At 29.9% G+C, this 18,824-nt stretch overlaps 1 protein-coding gene across 4 annotated transcripts in view; it reads right to left on the reverse strand.

Annotated features, from left to right (window-relative positions):
- Positions 1–2,847: 2,847 nt before the first annotated feature.
- LOC112681694 overlaps positions 2,848–18,824 on the reverse strand; it is a 61,480-nt gene continuing 45,503 nt past the window's right edge. Inside the window, exons 4-5 of one of the 4 annotated variants that reach the window (XR_003148422.1) lie at positions 5,194–5,458; positions 2,848–3,601 (exon numbers count right to left, since the gene is read on the reverse strand). Coding sequence is in view for 1 of the 4 variants with exons in the window: in XM_025551974.1 (XP_025407759.1) it covers positions 5,313–5,458 (146 nt within the window). In the remaining 3 variants the exon portion in view is untranslated. Of the gene's footprint in view, positions 5,459–18,824 lie in introns of all 4 variants that reach the window. The other 3 variants (XR_003148421.1, XR_003148420.1, XM_025551974.1) reach the window with 3 other exon arrangements.

Consider the following 18,824-nt stretch of genomic DNA (forward strand, 5'->3'; position numbering starts at 1 on the left):
CAATAATGTATAAGGATTCCAAAAACAAATTTTAATACGGATGCCGAGACCTAGTAATTGAGTTTTCTCTTATTGATAATCCTCTCAAGACTCAGAAAGGATACCTACTGGTTGAAAATATGAAGATGAATGAGAATGTAAAACGTATATTTATTACGGACGTGTATTATCTTAATAATTTGTGTACATTAATTTATGACTAACTATGATCCGAACAAAGGCATATAATGAAAATTATTTTCGCGATAATTTTAAGCCAAATGCATTAAAAATGTTATAATACATTTTTGTGTTTATGAATTTACCAGGCAATGGAAATAAAATTTTGTTTTTATTTTGTTTATCATTTTGAAACACTAATGGTCTTAGATAAGAGTGTAAAAAAAAATACTTACCCTTGAAAGAATAATGTTTTGGTTTTATTGAAAATATAATTAAAGGTTATAACTGGATAGACAAAATGGCGTGTTTAATTTAACCTTTTAAGTAGTAAAAATAAGCATTAGCTAAATATTTTATAAGTTTATCTTCAAAGAGTATAATAAATGATTATCACTCGTGAAAAACAAATATACTGTCAAAATGTTGGTAAAAAGATCCATTCATTCCAACCTTTCGTTTTGTTTTACTAAAAATAAAAATAATATGTATTATAATTTAGATGTTTTTTATTTATTTTACACAACAAACAAATTCATTGATTTAGAAAATACTTGTTTAATAAGAATTAACATTATTTTTCAGTTTTTCAATCATACTGTAACATCTATTCAAAAAATCGAAAAATAATTTACTCTTAATATAATCTTCAATCTAATTAATCTTTTAAACTATCTAAAATACTTTGTTTAATTTTCGATTTTATGTGGTTCTGTTTTTGAAACTTTGATACTGTATGGCTACCAAAAACTTTAATCGTAGAAAAAAAACAACTTTATAAAATTATTCATTATTTATCTCAGAATCTAAAAGTTCGGAAGCAGGTAATATTGAACATTAATATACTTTATGTTTTTAAACTAATTTTTAAATCTTTAAAAATAAGTAAGTGGGGTATATACATTCTTATGGTTTTATACAATCTAGAGCTATTATTACTCTTTGTAAATGAATAAATTAATAAATTAATTTTTGAAATATTAAGAAAATACTTTATTCATTTAAGTATATAAAATGTATACTTACGGTCTCTTTATTCAAAAATTACACGTTTTATTGCCATTCATCGCTGTCTGCAACTTTAAATTCTGTTGGGTCATTAATTTTTTTTTTTTTGATTCTTAATAACACAGTTTGACTTTGCTCCCCGTTCGATGAATTTTACTTTCATTTTTTTCTTCCTTACGAAGTTCGGTAATGTCTAATGTCATTATAATTTGTGCAACAGCCTTTAAGAATAAGATATTGCGAACAGTTCTACGAAGTGTAAAAAACAGAAGAAAAAAATATAACACAAAAATATAAGATAGCATTTTTATTGTTCAATGTTCAAATCAAAAACTTTTCAATATACATAAGTGTTTGTTAATAATTAATTATGATGTATATTTTAATATCACTAAATCAATAATATGTACGATACACATTGGATACCTGTCCTACAGACATAAACTATATATTTGGACCCTAGATAATGTGTTCCATTTATACTTACTATATCAATAAACGTAGTTTATATTATACAATGTATCTTAATACAAACAATATTATTGGATATTAGTTATTACTCATATGACATTTCACAGAATAATATGAGTCAGGAACTTATTTTTCGACATTAAAAAAAAATATATATTTTTATATGCACACGAAAAACAATGTTATTCTTTTTTATTTTTATTTTAAATTACCCAATATTATGTTGGCAAATAATCTATACTTAAAAATAAATTTAAAAATTTATTCGGGTACATTTCAAAATAAGCATATTATTTACATAATATTTGCGTAATATATATTATGACATTTTTTTACATAAATTATCCATATATATATAATGTGTAATACTGTAAACAAAGGGTAGTATAAATTGATTTATAAATTAAAATGCTAACATTCAAAATTATTTATACAATAATATTTTTTTAGTGAACACATTAAATACTGTTACAAATGAAAAAAAAAACAATTCTCTATAGGGTGATTTTAAAAATGTAACCATAATTATATGAGTTATGCGTATTCTATTTTTTACTTCCGACAAAATAAGAACTCTGTACATTATTACGATGTATCAAACTAAACAATTTCATCGCTATCTCTGTCTGATTTATTAAAATATTAAGTATTGTGCCATGGCAGTGATCATAAAGGATTTTTTTTTTTTTTTTAAGGGAACTAAATTATAAACAACCTTTTGAAACGAGATCTGTCCTGCATCAGATACTTCTTAAAAGTGTAAAAACGGTGACTCGGTAGATTTCACCAACAACCCTGTCCGAATGTTTTAAAACTATACGAAGTAAATAGCTAATCCTCTTACCAATTAGATATACTATTTTAATGACTTTTGCTATTTATGTGTAACACTTGTTTCAATTTAAAATTCTAGAATTGGAATTTTCTTTACAAATGTTGATATGCGTCAAGTTAGTAGAATATAAGACAAACTTATATGATATTAGGATGAGAGATATTTTGTAAAATCTCTTAACTATTTGGATATGATTTCAAATCTATTAAACCTAATCAATAATTTAACTGACTATATTTATTATAGATGATAAGTGTACAATTTTAAATCAGTTTTAAGAGTAAGTGATAAAATATATATAATTAATACATTATAAAACAGTATATTATGAATTTAAAATTAAAAAAAAAAAGAAAAACATTCATTACAAGAGTTATAAATATTTTCTGAAATGTACTGCAAGCTTAGGACGTTATCAATAGTTGCTTCTAAAACGAAAATCGTTGTAATAATATGAATTAAGTTTTAAGTTAATATTATAACTATGTTTCCTAGTAATAAATAAAAACCTAGTTGTTATTTACAACTCAAAACGAGCTGTGTCCCGATCGACGAACTATATCGGTTGGTAAAATGAACTATATGCATGTGATTGTATCACGTACTTAATTTGAAGGCATACGAGTTATTATATCGTTTTAAATTATAAAAAAGCTACTAACCCTGCACATTATACAAAACCGATATTAGTGTATTGAAAAATAATACAATAGGTCCTGCATTTTAGAATCTAACATCATTAGCGGGAGTCTATTTACTATCTAAAAACTAAGTATTAATTTTACTGAAAACATCAGGCGAAAAAGTAATAGCTTTTGATCTTTAATAAACTCATTACCAATACTTTATAATTATTTGTTCGTACAATCGTTTCTTCTCGTCTGACACCACTTGCAGTTTAACAAAAAAAAAAAAAAAAAAAATACACCGAAAACGACTTGTTATGTTTGCGTCCCAATGACCTACCTAAGTTAAATCTAACGTCTTATTGGTTTCACAATAGTAATTGACAGTTAATAAAATACGTAAAACAGTATTATAGTGATGTACATGAACATAAATAATCATTATGTTTTTATGTAAATAATTGACGACTAGAAGGAAAATCACGGAAATGCACGTCCGGTGCTGGAACATAACACACAATGTACATTATTATAATAAAAGGTTATGATATTTTGTCGAATCGTTTCGTATTTACAAAAGTGAATTGAAAAAAAGAGACAAGTATTTTAGAACAGGATTATGTGATATATACAAACTATTTATATGTACACGTTTAAAAAATATGCGAGATTTGTGCGATAACTTTATCTTCTAGAGCAGTGGTTGTCAACCTTTTTGGGTCCACGGCTCCTTTTGATTTCGAAATAAAATATACGGCTCCCATACGAACATTTAAAATAGATTAGATTAGAGGCAAATCACCTAATTATAAATAGTAATCGAAATTTGCTATTTCTCGATATCGCAAACACGATTATCGACGGCCGATCTGTCTTACACACGCAACATGTAATATGTATTGGTGCGCGGAAATTTTATTTTTAGTTTTTATTACGAACGCGGCTCCCTTGATAATAACCGGCGACGCCTCTGGGAGCCGCGACGCACAGGTTGAAAACCATTGTTCTAGAACTAAATATATGTACACCGGTTTTATTATCATTGCGAACGAGCAAGTGCGGCTGAACAATTAATAGTTATTTGTCGGTGGTCGGCAGCGTTGATGCGTTAGGAGACGATGAAATCTTCCGCATCGAGTTCAACCGACGAAAATAACGTTTACGCGTCCCGGACCGAGAGCCCTGTAGCAATTTAATTTTCAACTGCAAAAGGAACGTGTGGATTTTAATTGATGCGCACATTATAACATTATACCTTATACCGGTGCACGAGATGGATCGAAGAGATCAATCGCGAAAGTCTCGGCTAAATATTAAAAATAATTATATACACCTGCTCATGTACTATTGTAGTCGTTTTGGTTTTCACTATGGTTAGAACAGCTACAACTATTATTACTGCTGCGTACTAGAGATGGGCACAAAATCCGAAGATCTGAACTTATCGAATGATCGGATGGTTCGGATTTATGGATATGCTTCGTACGCGACTTATAAATATTTTTAATTTCTAGGTAACAATTAATTATTTTTTTATTTTATGATAGTCAAAATTTAACAAAAGATCATTATGATGCTGTACGAATTACAGAAATACTTATCATGACTCTAACAGTTTTTACGATTTACTATTAGTTACCGAAACTAGTTGCTGTACTATTTTATATATATCTATGACTTACAAAGATGCCATGACTGAATACTCGATCGACCTATCCTAACAGCACAACGTTAATTGAATATTTGTAAACACGAGAATCAGTTATAGAGCAAGCAGTGAAATCGAATTGATCGATCCGGATGGTCCTTGAAATTCGGATATTTCCACCGCTACCAGATACTGCGACACTAATGGCGCGAGAAATGTTAATAAACTATTTGATGATAACGAGGATATTGATAAATCTTTGTTTTCAAAACGGTTGCTTTGTGGTCCGGTGACGCCGAGTCGATTTAATAATTATTACCCACAACTTCCGACCGGATTGTGGGGGTGGGAGGAGGCTCATGGCTAACGGGCAAATAACAAAACAATGATCGTTACAAATGTTATGGACGTTGTTTATCGTAACCGTTAATTAGTGCGTTTATTACCGGACTGTGTCTGCGGTTCACGGTCGATTACATTGACGGCGGAGCACCGGATCGCGGACGACCGCGTCCGGACCGGTTTGCTGTCGCGGGGTTGTTCTTTTTCCACCCCGGACCGTTTCTCATATCCATCGGTGCCGGTCGTGCCACGCGATCGTGTAGTGTTGTTCCGGTTCGGGCGACCAACAGTTGTCCGATAGCCAACAGCCGACTATGACGGTCGCCATGCCGATCAGCAGCGCGAGTATGATGTACAGTTCGGCTTTACCTGAAATAACATTTCGTCCGTGTACTTTTACGGCTAAACCCGGTCAGTTGGTCGCGGTCACGTGACTGCAATCGGGGTGGCATTTTTCTCGAGCATCTAACATTTACTTCACCCTCTCACATCTACTCGTCCTTCTTCTTATCGAATTGTAACGTAATTGTAGACCCCGAGCGACGATCCTATTATTTATTTTATTCAAATTTGAGATTATGAAGAAATATACGACCAAGACTTCCTCTTTACGATATTACAATAACGAAAGAACAAAAGGTGTTAAAAGATTCTAAATTTAAATAAACATATAAACTAGATAACTACCATCTTCATATCATATAACTCCTAAACCTTATGTATATTATATATATATATGAATAATGAATTATGGTTTACGTATATGATATGATGAGTTCTGACTGACCGTGTTGTTCAAAAATCGAATTGTTTTTGATGCAAAATTACAAGCTATTATGTTTATATTTCTCTGTAGGTATTCATTGTGTTAACATTGAACACAGCGTTAAAAACAATTATGTTAAAATAACACATATCATAATACAAATTTTAACTTGTTTAACTTGATTATTTGAGCATCGGTTATTTCAATAATATTATGGGATGGTTTGTGAATACTTTGGGTGAACGGATCACCCCAAGCTTCTCCTAAGCTACGTGCCCGTTCGGTCGGACAGACGAGTTCATCATCCGTAGTGCGTCCTCATCTGATACCCGACAACTTTATAGTATACAGTATTATAGGTTAATTGTTTAGTGGAGCCGAAGCCAAAAAATGAACGGCATCATATTGTCATGAGACCCCACCACAACTACAAGATTGGATTAAGATAGAGGTATTCAAACTGTGCGTCGCGGCTCCCAGGGGCGTCGCGGGAGTTGTCGAAGGGAGCCGCGTCATATAATTGAAAACCAATAAATATTTTAAAATATTTTTAATATAAATTATTTTTAATTAATAAAATATTTTTACGAAAAACGTTTATTATTATCATTGAGGCACACCGTTTGGGAAACGTTGAATTGTCTACAGTCTACACTCTACAACAATCATTCACTAAATATAGCTTTAATTGGTCGCATAAGTCGCGATAGCGATAGCGATACCATCGACTACCATCGTTAAATTATCAGTGCATATGTCGTGTTTGGCAGTATTAGTCGCGAGTTGTGTTTATCCATTGACTATTAACGTGTTTACGTGTACACAAGTGATAGTTTTCTCGTGTTAGTTAAGTTTTAGAGTTTTATCAGGATTGATAAATTTTTGAACAGACCTAAACGTGATAATCCGGAATTTGATAGTTCTAATACTGTAAGAAAATCAAACACCGTAAATATGATGAGAGTTACATGGATTATGGTTTTACGTATACGGTAGTGGAGAATGAAGAACGTCCACAGTGTGTTATTTGTTTCAAAGTGATGGCTGTTGAAAGCATGCTCCCTAATAAAATGTAACGTCATTTGGAAACGGTACATGAAACTTTGAAAAACAAACCACGTACATATTTTGAGTCAAAATTAAAAGCAATGCGTGAACAAAAGACAACCTTTGCCAAGCATGCTAAGATCCCTTCTAAGGCTCTGCTTGCATCTTACAAAGTTGCTTATCCGGTCGCTAAATGTAAAAAACCACACACTATCGCAGAACAACTCATTTTACCGGCAGCAATGGATATGGTGTCAATTATGCTTGGGGAGGCTGCTGCCAAGCAATTAATGAACATACCATTATCAGATACTACTATTAATCGCAGAATACTTGATGTGGCTGAAGATATTAACGATCAGTTGATAGATAAATTAAAAGGCAAGGATTTTTCTCTACAACTGGACGAAGCCACTGATAATAATAATGATGGCTACCTAATCTGTTACGTGAGGTTTATAGATGGTGGCGTTTTTCACGAAGATCTTCTTTTTTGCTGAACTATTAAAAGTCAAGCTAAAGCAGTAGATTTGTTCCAAATGCTCGATTTTTTCATAACGGAAAATAATTTAATGTGGGAAATGTGCTGTGGTATTTGTACTGATGGAGCTCATTCGATGTCAGGATGTTACAACGGACTTCAAGCCTTCATTAAAAGAAAAGCCCCATTTGCTGTATGGACTCATTGCATAATTCACAGAGAAGCTCTCGCTTCAAAATCTATCAGCCCATCACTTGATGAGGTATTGCAATCAACTATTAAAATCGTTAACTTCATCGTCCGTTGAAATCCAGATGTTTCGAACAAATGTGTGTTAATATGGGATCTGAGCACACTTCCTTACTTTACTATTGCAATTCTCGATAGCTTTCACGTGGAAATGTAGTGGCAAGAGTATTCGAACTTAGAAAAAAACTTCATATTTTTCTTTTAGACTACCATGCAAAAAAAATTTGAATACACTGATTTTCTTACAAAACTGTCATATCTTTCCGATATTTTTTCAAAGCTAAATATATTAAATAAATCGTTATACGGAAATGAAACCCACATTTTTGAGCTTCTTGATAAAATTACGGCTTTCCAAAGAAAATTAATTTTATGGAAGACTAAAATAGAAGACAACGCTTTTAATGACTGCTTTCCTATGCTAGGCAGTAATAAAATATAAATAAATCTATAAACAGTAATTATACAGTAATCGGCAGTACCGTAAAAGTAATTCAATGCGTATTAACAGAATATTTTCGAAATGATATTCTTGAATCGAGATATAAAAAATTATTTTATATTTTCTCTCGTAAGCCAAAAATGTAAATATTTTTTCGGCACAGCAGGGACCATATCTTTTTTTTCGCTTTGGACATGTACTGATAAATAACACTTTTTGAGTAGTGCTGCGGGATTTTCGACCGCTATATGTTCGCCGTTATATTTCTCTCGCAGGTGTTGTACCGTGGTTCCAGCGCCTCGAGAATATCGCGCTTATCGGATCGTACTGATATGAACGAATCTATCAAGTAAACTAGCGATTTCACGTCTCGGTAGGGGCGGCTGTAGAACCTTATATTCAGGTAGGGAATCTATACCTACCACATAATATTTCGGCAGTAGGTGGTGATGATCAAGTATCCAATGGGGTTAGTCGACCATTCGAGTAATTTCTCACTATTAATAATACATTTATATATTTTTCGCATTGGGCAAATATTATGATGATGCTCTTAATCCAGAGGTATTCAAAATTTTTCATCCCAAGGCTCCTTTGAGTCTTCACAAAATGTTGACGGCTCCCAAATTAAAAATGACAAAAAAATCAATGTTTATATGAATGTAATTTATATTTTATACTAATTATTTATTTACCATATTACATATATAAAAAAATTATAAATAAGTAGTTATTGTAAAAAAAAATATAACAAAATATTTTATGTTTAGTCTTAGGAAATATAACTCAATAAAATAACAATAATATTAAATAATCAATATTACTTATTACTAGATTTTTAGTGAGATGGATGCGCTTGCTTATGCTTCATAATATGTTCAAATCGTGGCTCAAGTTTGGAAATAGCTATTCTCATCTTCTTCTCAACGTTCACTTTTGATCGATATTTTGTTTTAATTACAACTAACGCAGAAAATCCGGTCTCACAGAGGTACGAAATTGCAAAAGGTGTTAAATTTTTCAAAGCTTTGGTGGCCAATTCGGTGTATTGTAGTTTCACATGCATCCAAAATTGTGTTAACGACGATGATCCGAACATGGTCTTCATTGTGGAATCTGATGTTACATCGATCCACTGTTCTTGTTTAATAGATGACAAATTTGTTGGAAGGTCAACACTGAAGGGATCTTTGATCCAATTTTGTTGTTGAGTATTTTGTGGAAAATAGTGTTCGAAATGAATTTTGAGGTTAGATAAGTGGTCAATGAACTCATTTTTGACGATCTTATTCAAGTTCATATCATTTTCTTTTAGAAATGTATGGATTGGAAATGCTTTCCTATATTAAACTGATTAGTTTACCATAAATAAGGTCTTTAAACTCTCAGTAGTTGTACATTTCGATGTATCGCACACATCGATTTGTAGACAAATGTTACCCATCCGGTGTACTGCAGTATTTAATTGATAAATACTGAGTCCTTAATGTAGTATTAATTTAAACAACGTTTATGACAATTAGTTTGCAAGATAGGTGTTGCGTCTCCACCGCATAGTGCTCCGTCGGGCCTGGTGATATAGTAATCTATGCAATAAGTAATCGTCGTTCGTTGAGCGATCGTAATAATTATTTTTTTTTATTAATTTAGTTGTCGTTCGTTGATTGTAGCAACTTTATCAATCTAAATGTCGCTACAACCGTAAAATCTTCATTATAATATCATAATAATATAATATAATATATAACATATCATTATAATAAAATTATACATGTGTGTTTATTATATTTTTATGTTAGATTTTATATTATTTTATTAATATGTTATTAATTCAAAATATACAATATATTAACAACAAATTATAAACGTGTTCTCTGTGGCTACAATGGCTAGCATTAAACATGGGTTCGTTCGAAAAAGAACGGATTTTTATCGACATGGAATATTTTTTATAATGTTAGATATTAGATTAACGCAAATAACCATCAATATGTTTTTGTTTCTGGACTTAAGTGAGGAACTATACTTATAGTATATTATATTGGTATCCGTTGATAAGTTTAAAATTGATTCTGTTTTTAAAAAAGAATATACGGAAATTAAATTTGTTTTTATAATGAATGTGATATAGAAATCGGTAATTATTGGAATGCATTATAATATTAAGTGTATAACGTGTGTTTTTATTCTTCCGGGGAAATAGGCACACGAGACTGCAGCGAGTACCACACGTTTTAAAAGTCTGTTACACGCCATACATAGTACGGGCGATTGTAAACTCCGCCAGTTTTCTTATGTTTTGCCTGTGAATCCTTTCATAGTCATCTTAGAAATTAATTTTATAAAAGTCATCGAATGTTCATATTTTTAATACATTTCTTACCGAATTTCAAACCCATACTTGTATAAAACTAAATGACATATCTCAAGTAAAAGTTAAGCTTATCTAAGCTGAAAAATTCGAAATAAAAAAAAATTACAGTGTTACAGGATGATATAAATAGGCGCACTAATGAAGTAATACAAGACAGAATATTTACAAATTGTATCAAATAATTTAAGTTTACATACATGGCATAACTATATATTTTTGGATGATTAGGTATAACGATTATTTATTATAATTTTTTTTACTGTGATTCGAATATTTAATATGAACGATAAGTTATATTTTTATTTTTTCATTATTATATCACATTTATTTTATACTTTTACTTGATTTTTTTCAGTAGCGGAGTTTACATGAATCCAATTTTATATTTTTTTTTTCTGGAGGAGTTTACAGTAAAAAAGGGTACTTGTGGCAGAGTTTACATGTCCCACACACTACATAGTCGTAACACTACGTCGTTGTTGTCTCGTTTTGAAATTTTCCTAATTGTCCGGATCTTTCTATACCCCCCTTCTTCAGTTTCACCTTTAAAGCAAAGCATTTTCATGTTGTCAAAAATAAAACCACAATGCTCAATCTAATATTTAAAAATACTAGTAGAATAGATAAATTTGTATGTTACAGGAACACAATGTCTTTATACTCTTACACAAAGGGAAACAATATGTTGTCTACTTTTCACCACATTCGTGAACGCATTCATGTATTTATGATGTCATGGAATATCTCAAGGAATTCGCTGTCTCGGGGGATGACTGCACGCTACATTTTTTACTTTATTTTTTCATTATTCACACACGATATTATGCATTCATTATCAAGAGTATAGAGTAACGCACGTTTCAATCATTTAGGGACACTATTTGGAAAACGTGTCATAATTTTTACTATTTATTAATCGATTTCTAGATACCGTGGTGAAAATTATAGAATTATATAAAATGATACACGTTATTGTAATTCTGATAATAAATCAACATGAATTAGAAAACAATAAATAAAATACACATTACTATTACATAATAATTTCGATTAAAAAAAATCTAATGGATCGTTATAAAACTATTTTGGTTTGATTATAATAATATAATTATAATACATTATTTCCTTTTTTCTTTAAAACTATGACAATATTTAGGAAATTCCTTTCTGAAAAACTCGTTTATTTTTTAATCCTAACAATGATTCATAATCTGAAGTTTATAATCAACAAATTATGGTGCTGTTAAAATAGTTGAAATTTGTATTGTAGTTTGAAAAGTTTTACTGGATACTAGAATATACGTTGAATATATTATATTACTATGTTTACGTTGTTTAAGAGGACGTTGTGCACCTGTTTGTTTTTCCGTACTATAGTATGCACATCACTTAGTGAAACGTTTTAAATTAACAACGTGTAAAACCATTTGGTTTCTGAAAAAACTTAATTTTTCAACTATCTTAGAAAACGAGTTTATCTTACTGCTACTGAGTTTTGATATTTTGATATTTCTAGGTACTATTTTATATCTTATGAGTTTTAATTAAAGTCAAAACGATAAAATAAAAAGATTATTTTTAAAGAACAATAGTAAACATGTGGTAATTGAGATATAAAAACTTGTTAGCCATAGTATCACTTTCTTAATACGTTAATTTTATATGACATGAAAAAATTAAAATGTACTAGCTTCATTGGATATATTAGACTTTAATGTAATTAATCTTACTTTATTCGGTATACTATACATACATAAAATAGACAATGTGGTACCTTAGCTATATATTTGAAATATTTATGTGTATTTAATTGAATGAATAAAGGTCTACATTACGTAATGGTCACATGGATGTATTTCGTATCGAGCAATTTGGATGGTATTACACACTGACCATCTAGAGTATAATTGATACAAAGATAATTAATTCTGTCGATTTGCGACTCCTACGGGCGTCGTTAAGTCATAACGATTTCCTCACTTTCATAATCTTGATTACTTAAACAATGTTTCTCTTAATCACTATTTATAATATAATATATATGTATTATATATGTATATATAATGTAAGATAATATAACATTTGTATTTACATATTTTAATAAATATATATATATATATATATATATAATAAATATAAAAGAACTTTTATAAAAAACTGCAAAATCAATTTGTTAATAAGAAATTATTAAGTGCTTGTACTAATCTAGTTACATGAATATATAGTGGCTGATCCATCAGACTTCACTCATATTTTTATTTTTAAATCGATCAATAAAATATACAAAATATTTATTAAATATATTTATCTATGTCAGTCACTTGATTTTTGTGACTCACTTTTTTATTAATTATTTATAACTAAAGACCTAAAATAAAAAAAATATAAATACGTATGCAAAAATGCACTAAAAAAAGTTAACATTTTATTTTTTATTACATTTTATATTTGATTTTAATTTTGCATTGATAATTATTTATTAATTTTATTGAAATTTTCAAAAGCAAAATGTAAGATGTATATATATAATACGGAAATGTAATTTATTAAATTATAGAAATTATGAAATAATAAATTGAAAAATATCCTAATAAATGTTTGCAAAAACATATACACGTAAGATGCAAATATTTGATCACCCATTTATAAATAATAATAGTTTATCATAAGTTAAGAAATAATATAATATAATATTTAACATATTATAAGATAATTAATATTTAATATATGTATTACATTTAACAATTAATATTGCCAGTATAGTTAAATACTAATGTTAGACCAGTGGTTTTCAACCTTTTTTGTTTACGGCACACTATTCTACATTGCAATTTTTCGCAGCACACTCATATACTGGACCACAACAAAAACTTTAGCTACGCCAAATCCAGTAAGGTTTTAACCATGTAGTGTACACTATATAGTTTACCTACATATATATATCTGCACAATTAATTGACATTTAACTACCATAGTTGTATCAATCGGTATTTTCAAATATTGTACATTTTTCGCGGCACAGTAGAGTACCGCGGCACACCAGTTTAGAACCATTGTGTTATACTGTACATAAGGACAAAAATAAAAATATTAATGTATTTATAAAAAAAAAAAAAAACTTTAGAAACTAAGATTAATACGGAGAAATAGGAGGAAGAGAATGAGAAGAAATAAAAATGTGCACTGTAGGTATGAAATATTTTTCAAAATAATGTGTCCCATAGTTGCACGCAGCTATAGCGTGATGTTCTTATGTTTAATGTCGTATCACATTATTTATAAATGATTTTTATAACAAGAGCAAATGATAAATTGCCATGGAAGTCGCATTAATTTTTAAGACTGATGATAACATTTATCGACGGTATGCATGACGTTATAATTACATAGATTTTTCAAATAAGAGATGTCGAAAAAATCTTTGTTTTTAATAACTATAACCATAGATGAATGGCAACGAGCAATGTAGTTAAGTAAAATATAAGATGCATGATTCATTTTGTAAAAGTCAGTATAACCTACAGTTCAAGATTTGCTGGAAATCATGTAGAGTATAATTTAAGATCCAGATTTGAATACCCGGATATTTGGATAATTCAGATATTCCGGAATTCATGCCCATCCCTAGCAGATATATGGTGTTGAATCTGATGATTAAATGAACAGATGGTTGAAAACGAGAATAACTATGTAGGTAGAATCTTTTTTTTACATCGAAATTTGATTATACGTACGACTGTGGGTATTTCTAGACTTAGGGTATGGGGGGAGAGGGAGGTTAAAATAATGAAAAAAAATAATATTCATTTTCATGGGATTCAGATATAGAACCATTTTTTTTTTAGAATTTAGAACTAGTTTCCTTTACAAAATATTTGTGTTACTAAAATGTTACATTATTAAAAACAAATCATCATAGTATACATTATAGTATACAATAAAATGGAAACAATATAGTAAAATTAGGTATATTAATAATGAAAAAATAATATTAAAAATTTCATATGTTTTGTTCAAAGTTTTCTTTGCAAAATCGTAAGTAGCAAAACTTATACCTGATATACATTTTTGTTCATCACCAAAAATGAGTTCAACATACCACTTATAACATATATATTCTATTGCTAGATGGTATTATGCTTTTTAGGTTCTGTTTTATTTTTCAATAACTTTGTTGCATGCTTTAAAAAGCTAGTGCCATGACAAAAGCACTGCACTCTATCATAGAACGTGTAGTAGAGATTCAGAAGAATTTTCAGTTCATTTTCTTCGAGTAAAAATATTTTTCTTAGAGGTTGATCGTGCATTATATATTATTTAAAACAAAAGTATCGGAAACAACACTTTCACCAGAATCTACGAACTTGTATACATGTTGGAGAACTTGAATAAAAGATCCTTGTGATACTGTCAATATTTCAAGGAAATACAAATTGTGTTTTTAGCTTCTAAATTAGAGTGACACAAGTTCTAAGAAATATAACGAAAATTCCAAATAACTATTTTTAATTTTAACCCAAGTGGTAATAATTCACTCTATAATTTTATTAAAGAAATATTTTCGTGAAATTATAAAAAGAAAAGAAAAAACCCAAAATTCACATTATTTTTATGCTATCATGTAAATACTTTCGGAAGGTACTATATAAATATGTTCAAACAAAGAAACTTATTCATGCATACATTTTAAAACCAACAGTGTAGCATATTTAAAAAGTTTATAAAAAACTTTGAAAAAAAAATTAAATTATTATTATAACTATCGTTAAGATACTGCAGTTGACAAAATATATATATTTAAGTCAGAAGCCATTTGAATATATTACGTCAGAAGCAACATTATGACAAATACGTTGTCGTCTGTACGGGAACATGATGGATTATTAATCATGTCGTTTAACTAATTTTTTTATGGACATCCAATATATTTTTATGTTTCGAGAACCATGTCTAGAATTTTACTATCATAGTATCGTTCACGTTAATAAATTGCTTCAGGTTGACACATATCTGATATTCCTATGGAAATATTCATTCCGAAAGCACTTTTGTAACAAAGTAAAATCGAAACACAAGTGAAATGGTACTTTGAATACTTCATAACACTTGAAACTATAGGTTCACAGGAATTTTATCTCGTTAATTATGTTTTTAACGAACAGTGGTTCTGTAAATTAATAAGTATTCAAAAGTCGCGAGCTGAATCACAGTAAATTTCAACAAGCCACCATAAAATATGTAATAAACACAGCAATCAAATGGACTGTTTTACTTCCCTACGCTACTATAAGCGTTCCATTAAACATTGATGAAAACTGCATTACGCTAACGTCGTTTGCAGTTCGTTTTACTTTCGTGTATTCATATGTAAATAGTTTTTTGAACCTAATATTCCTTCAAACGTGACTTAGCTTTCAGCTAAACGTCTGCATCTCGTTGTTTCGCGTACCGTAATATTAAGCTATATCATTGCGCGGGAAAAAGCGTTTGAAATCATCGAAAATAATGGAACATCCATTACGCGTTGTTTACCATGAATAATATCGATCACGAGTTTTCGAGCGTGTACAATTCGTGTACAACAACCGAAAACAAGCGAAACATGTTGAATTTCAAAGTTTATTTCACGCTTTCTGTCGGTAAAGTCACACACGTGTGGGAGAAATTTAAAAAAAAAAAAAACGACACCGTTTCACACGTCTGCCGGTACGGGGAGCACACGAAATCGTGCTCGTTGATATTTTTTTGTATTTCTTCCCCCCCCCCCTGGTATCTCATAAAGTTCAAGTGAAACGTACCTTTGGCAAAGTTTTTGAATAATCGACGTGCACATCGTTACTACGCGAAAGGGACGGAGGACGGCCAACGTGAACTCGCGGAACGTAAATCCCGGGCTGCATTTAATCCTGGATTCCGACAACGTTCGAACCCTCGAAGTTTACGGCTGCGTGATCTCGTATCCAGTACGCGATATGCGATACGACCGTCGAAACGCGGACCAGTGGTGTGTGGTTATTGTCTTTTCCGCAATAATCGAATATTTTCTCGATTTTATCATCATCGAATGATCCGGGAGTGTAGTACGATTGCTAGTCGAACGACGAATACTCGAATAGCGATCGATTAATCGAGTGACGGACGATCGACTGAAATAATCGATTAACAAAAAATAATCGCACAGCCTTACCACGGATACATTAAGGAACTAACGCGCGTAGTACCCACGGTCCGACGAGTACGGCAAAACGTACACGACACGACGGTTTGATGTGTAGCGTTTACGGGATAAGTATTTCGGTCACCACCATGTTTTGGGATTTCGAACAGCTTTAAGCAATGAACGTTTTTCTTTTTTTTAATTAATACTATTAACATTATTTTTCTCATCATTTTTTCAGTAAACGTTTTCTCGAACATTCGGTATAATACACGTGTACGCACAAATTCTTGGATTCAGCGTTTTATGTATGTAATTATTTTTTGTAATTTGTCACATCGTACGGGTCGTACTTCTATTTTACTACAGTTTTGCTGGAGAAAAAAAATTAAATTTTAAAAACATGAAAAAAAAATGAAAAGTTAATAATTTTCACGATTGATGATAACAATCGTTTTTATTTTTGATCTCTATGGGAAGTTTTTTTTTTAGATAAGAAATCACTGGATTTTATAACTTATGATTTTTTCATCACAATTTTGTAATATTTTTATCCCCGTAATTATATATTTTATTTGTAATACTGTAATAGAAATAAGACATTATTATATATTGCACGTCATCACTTTCGGTCTCAATCAATTGTTTCCACATTTAAACAAAATAATAAAATCCATGCACTTATATTCAATCGTAAAAAATATTATTGTTGTTAAAACTAACGTTACCGATATAAAAATATGGACTAAGCCTCTGAGATCGTGATAATAATTCAAGAACACGCTTTGATTAGTTTAGGTTTTACTGAGAAAATATTGACAGAACGTATCCGTCCAACAATTGGGGTTTATGGCGGTTCATCACAGATGATGATGATGTAGGTATATGTCACGCGTATAATAGTATTACCTCCTTCCTCCGCATTCATCTCACGGATTTTGACCTCGGTGGTCGATGTGAAAGTATGAAAAGTTTTTATGGAAGTTATAATTTCGACGTGTACATTGTTCTAATTCCACGAGAAAACGCATCGCGACATTTTTTTTCTTTAAAATGATGATAGAAAAGGAAATAGAAATAAAATGAAAAAACGTGGAGAGCATGAAAAATATATAAAAAGTTTTGAATCTCGGTTCATGTTGGCTGAGAATCGTTAATGATATTAAATAATTAATTTTGCACGTTTTAATTAATCTTTGTTATAAAATAAAGAGTAATAACTGCGTCTTACAATTAGTCTTATTCACAAGTAATGTCTAATGATTTCCTGGTGAACTTTAATTAAACCGAAATAAACTTCAGACGATAACTATCTAAGCACTTGGCACGTTATTCCGTTTAGATTTTGTAGCCATGAAAATTAAATTATTGATTTTTAATCCATATGGTTATTAAGTAATAATTAAATCCTATATAGATAACGTAATGCCGTAAAAGTTTTCGTTGATTCCCGACTAGCTTTTAAAGAATGATTAACCAAAAGAACTATATCCTAAACTTCCATTGCAGTGTAAACATTAGTAACAATTTATGATGTATAATTGTATTTAAATAATTATTAAAGTTGGTTTCTTAAAAATGATTATAAATTAACAATATGGAATAAGTAGATTGTGATTAAAAATAAACCACAATAGCGTTTATGTATATAATGTATATATGATATATATTATATTTAATTTACAGAAATATATGATTTATTCATTTAAATAACGTTTTATTAAAAAGCAACAAGTGATTTTTTTTTTTTTAAACGGTGGACAACAAAAAGTATCTCATGAAAAAAATACTAGTGTATGAACAACCAAAGGCACTTATCACATCTCATAATAATAGAATGCTTAAAATAAAAACAACAAGAAAACTTCAACATATACGGTCAAATACAAGAGAACTTAGCATACTACGAGATAACAGAAAGATTTAATTACTCAGAAATAGAAAATATTCGTAAAGAAAATTAAAAAAAGAAACAAAGTTAATTTTCTGTCAACCTAAAAATATGGCATATAAGTAATTGTAAATGTATAAACGTAAACAAATTGTGATTAAATCGATGAACGATATAAAAAACAATTAGTTTATCAAACTTCTACTCAACGTAATATATAATTTATTCGCTCAAATTTTCTAGACGGTAAAACATATTTTGGATGAGCGTAATAAAACAAATTTTAAACGGCAAATCCAGTTTTAAATTTGATTGACATTACAATCCA

Source organism: Sipha flava, unplaced genomic scaffold (genome assembly GCF_003268045.1).
Source record: "Sipha flava isolate LNK unplaced genomic scaffold, YSA_version1 194_pilon_pilon, whole genome shotgun sequence".
NCBI lineage: Eukaryota > Metazoa > Arthropoda > Insecta > Hemiptera > Aphididae > Sipha > Sipha flava.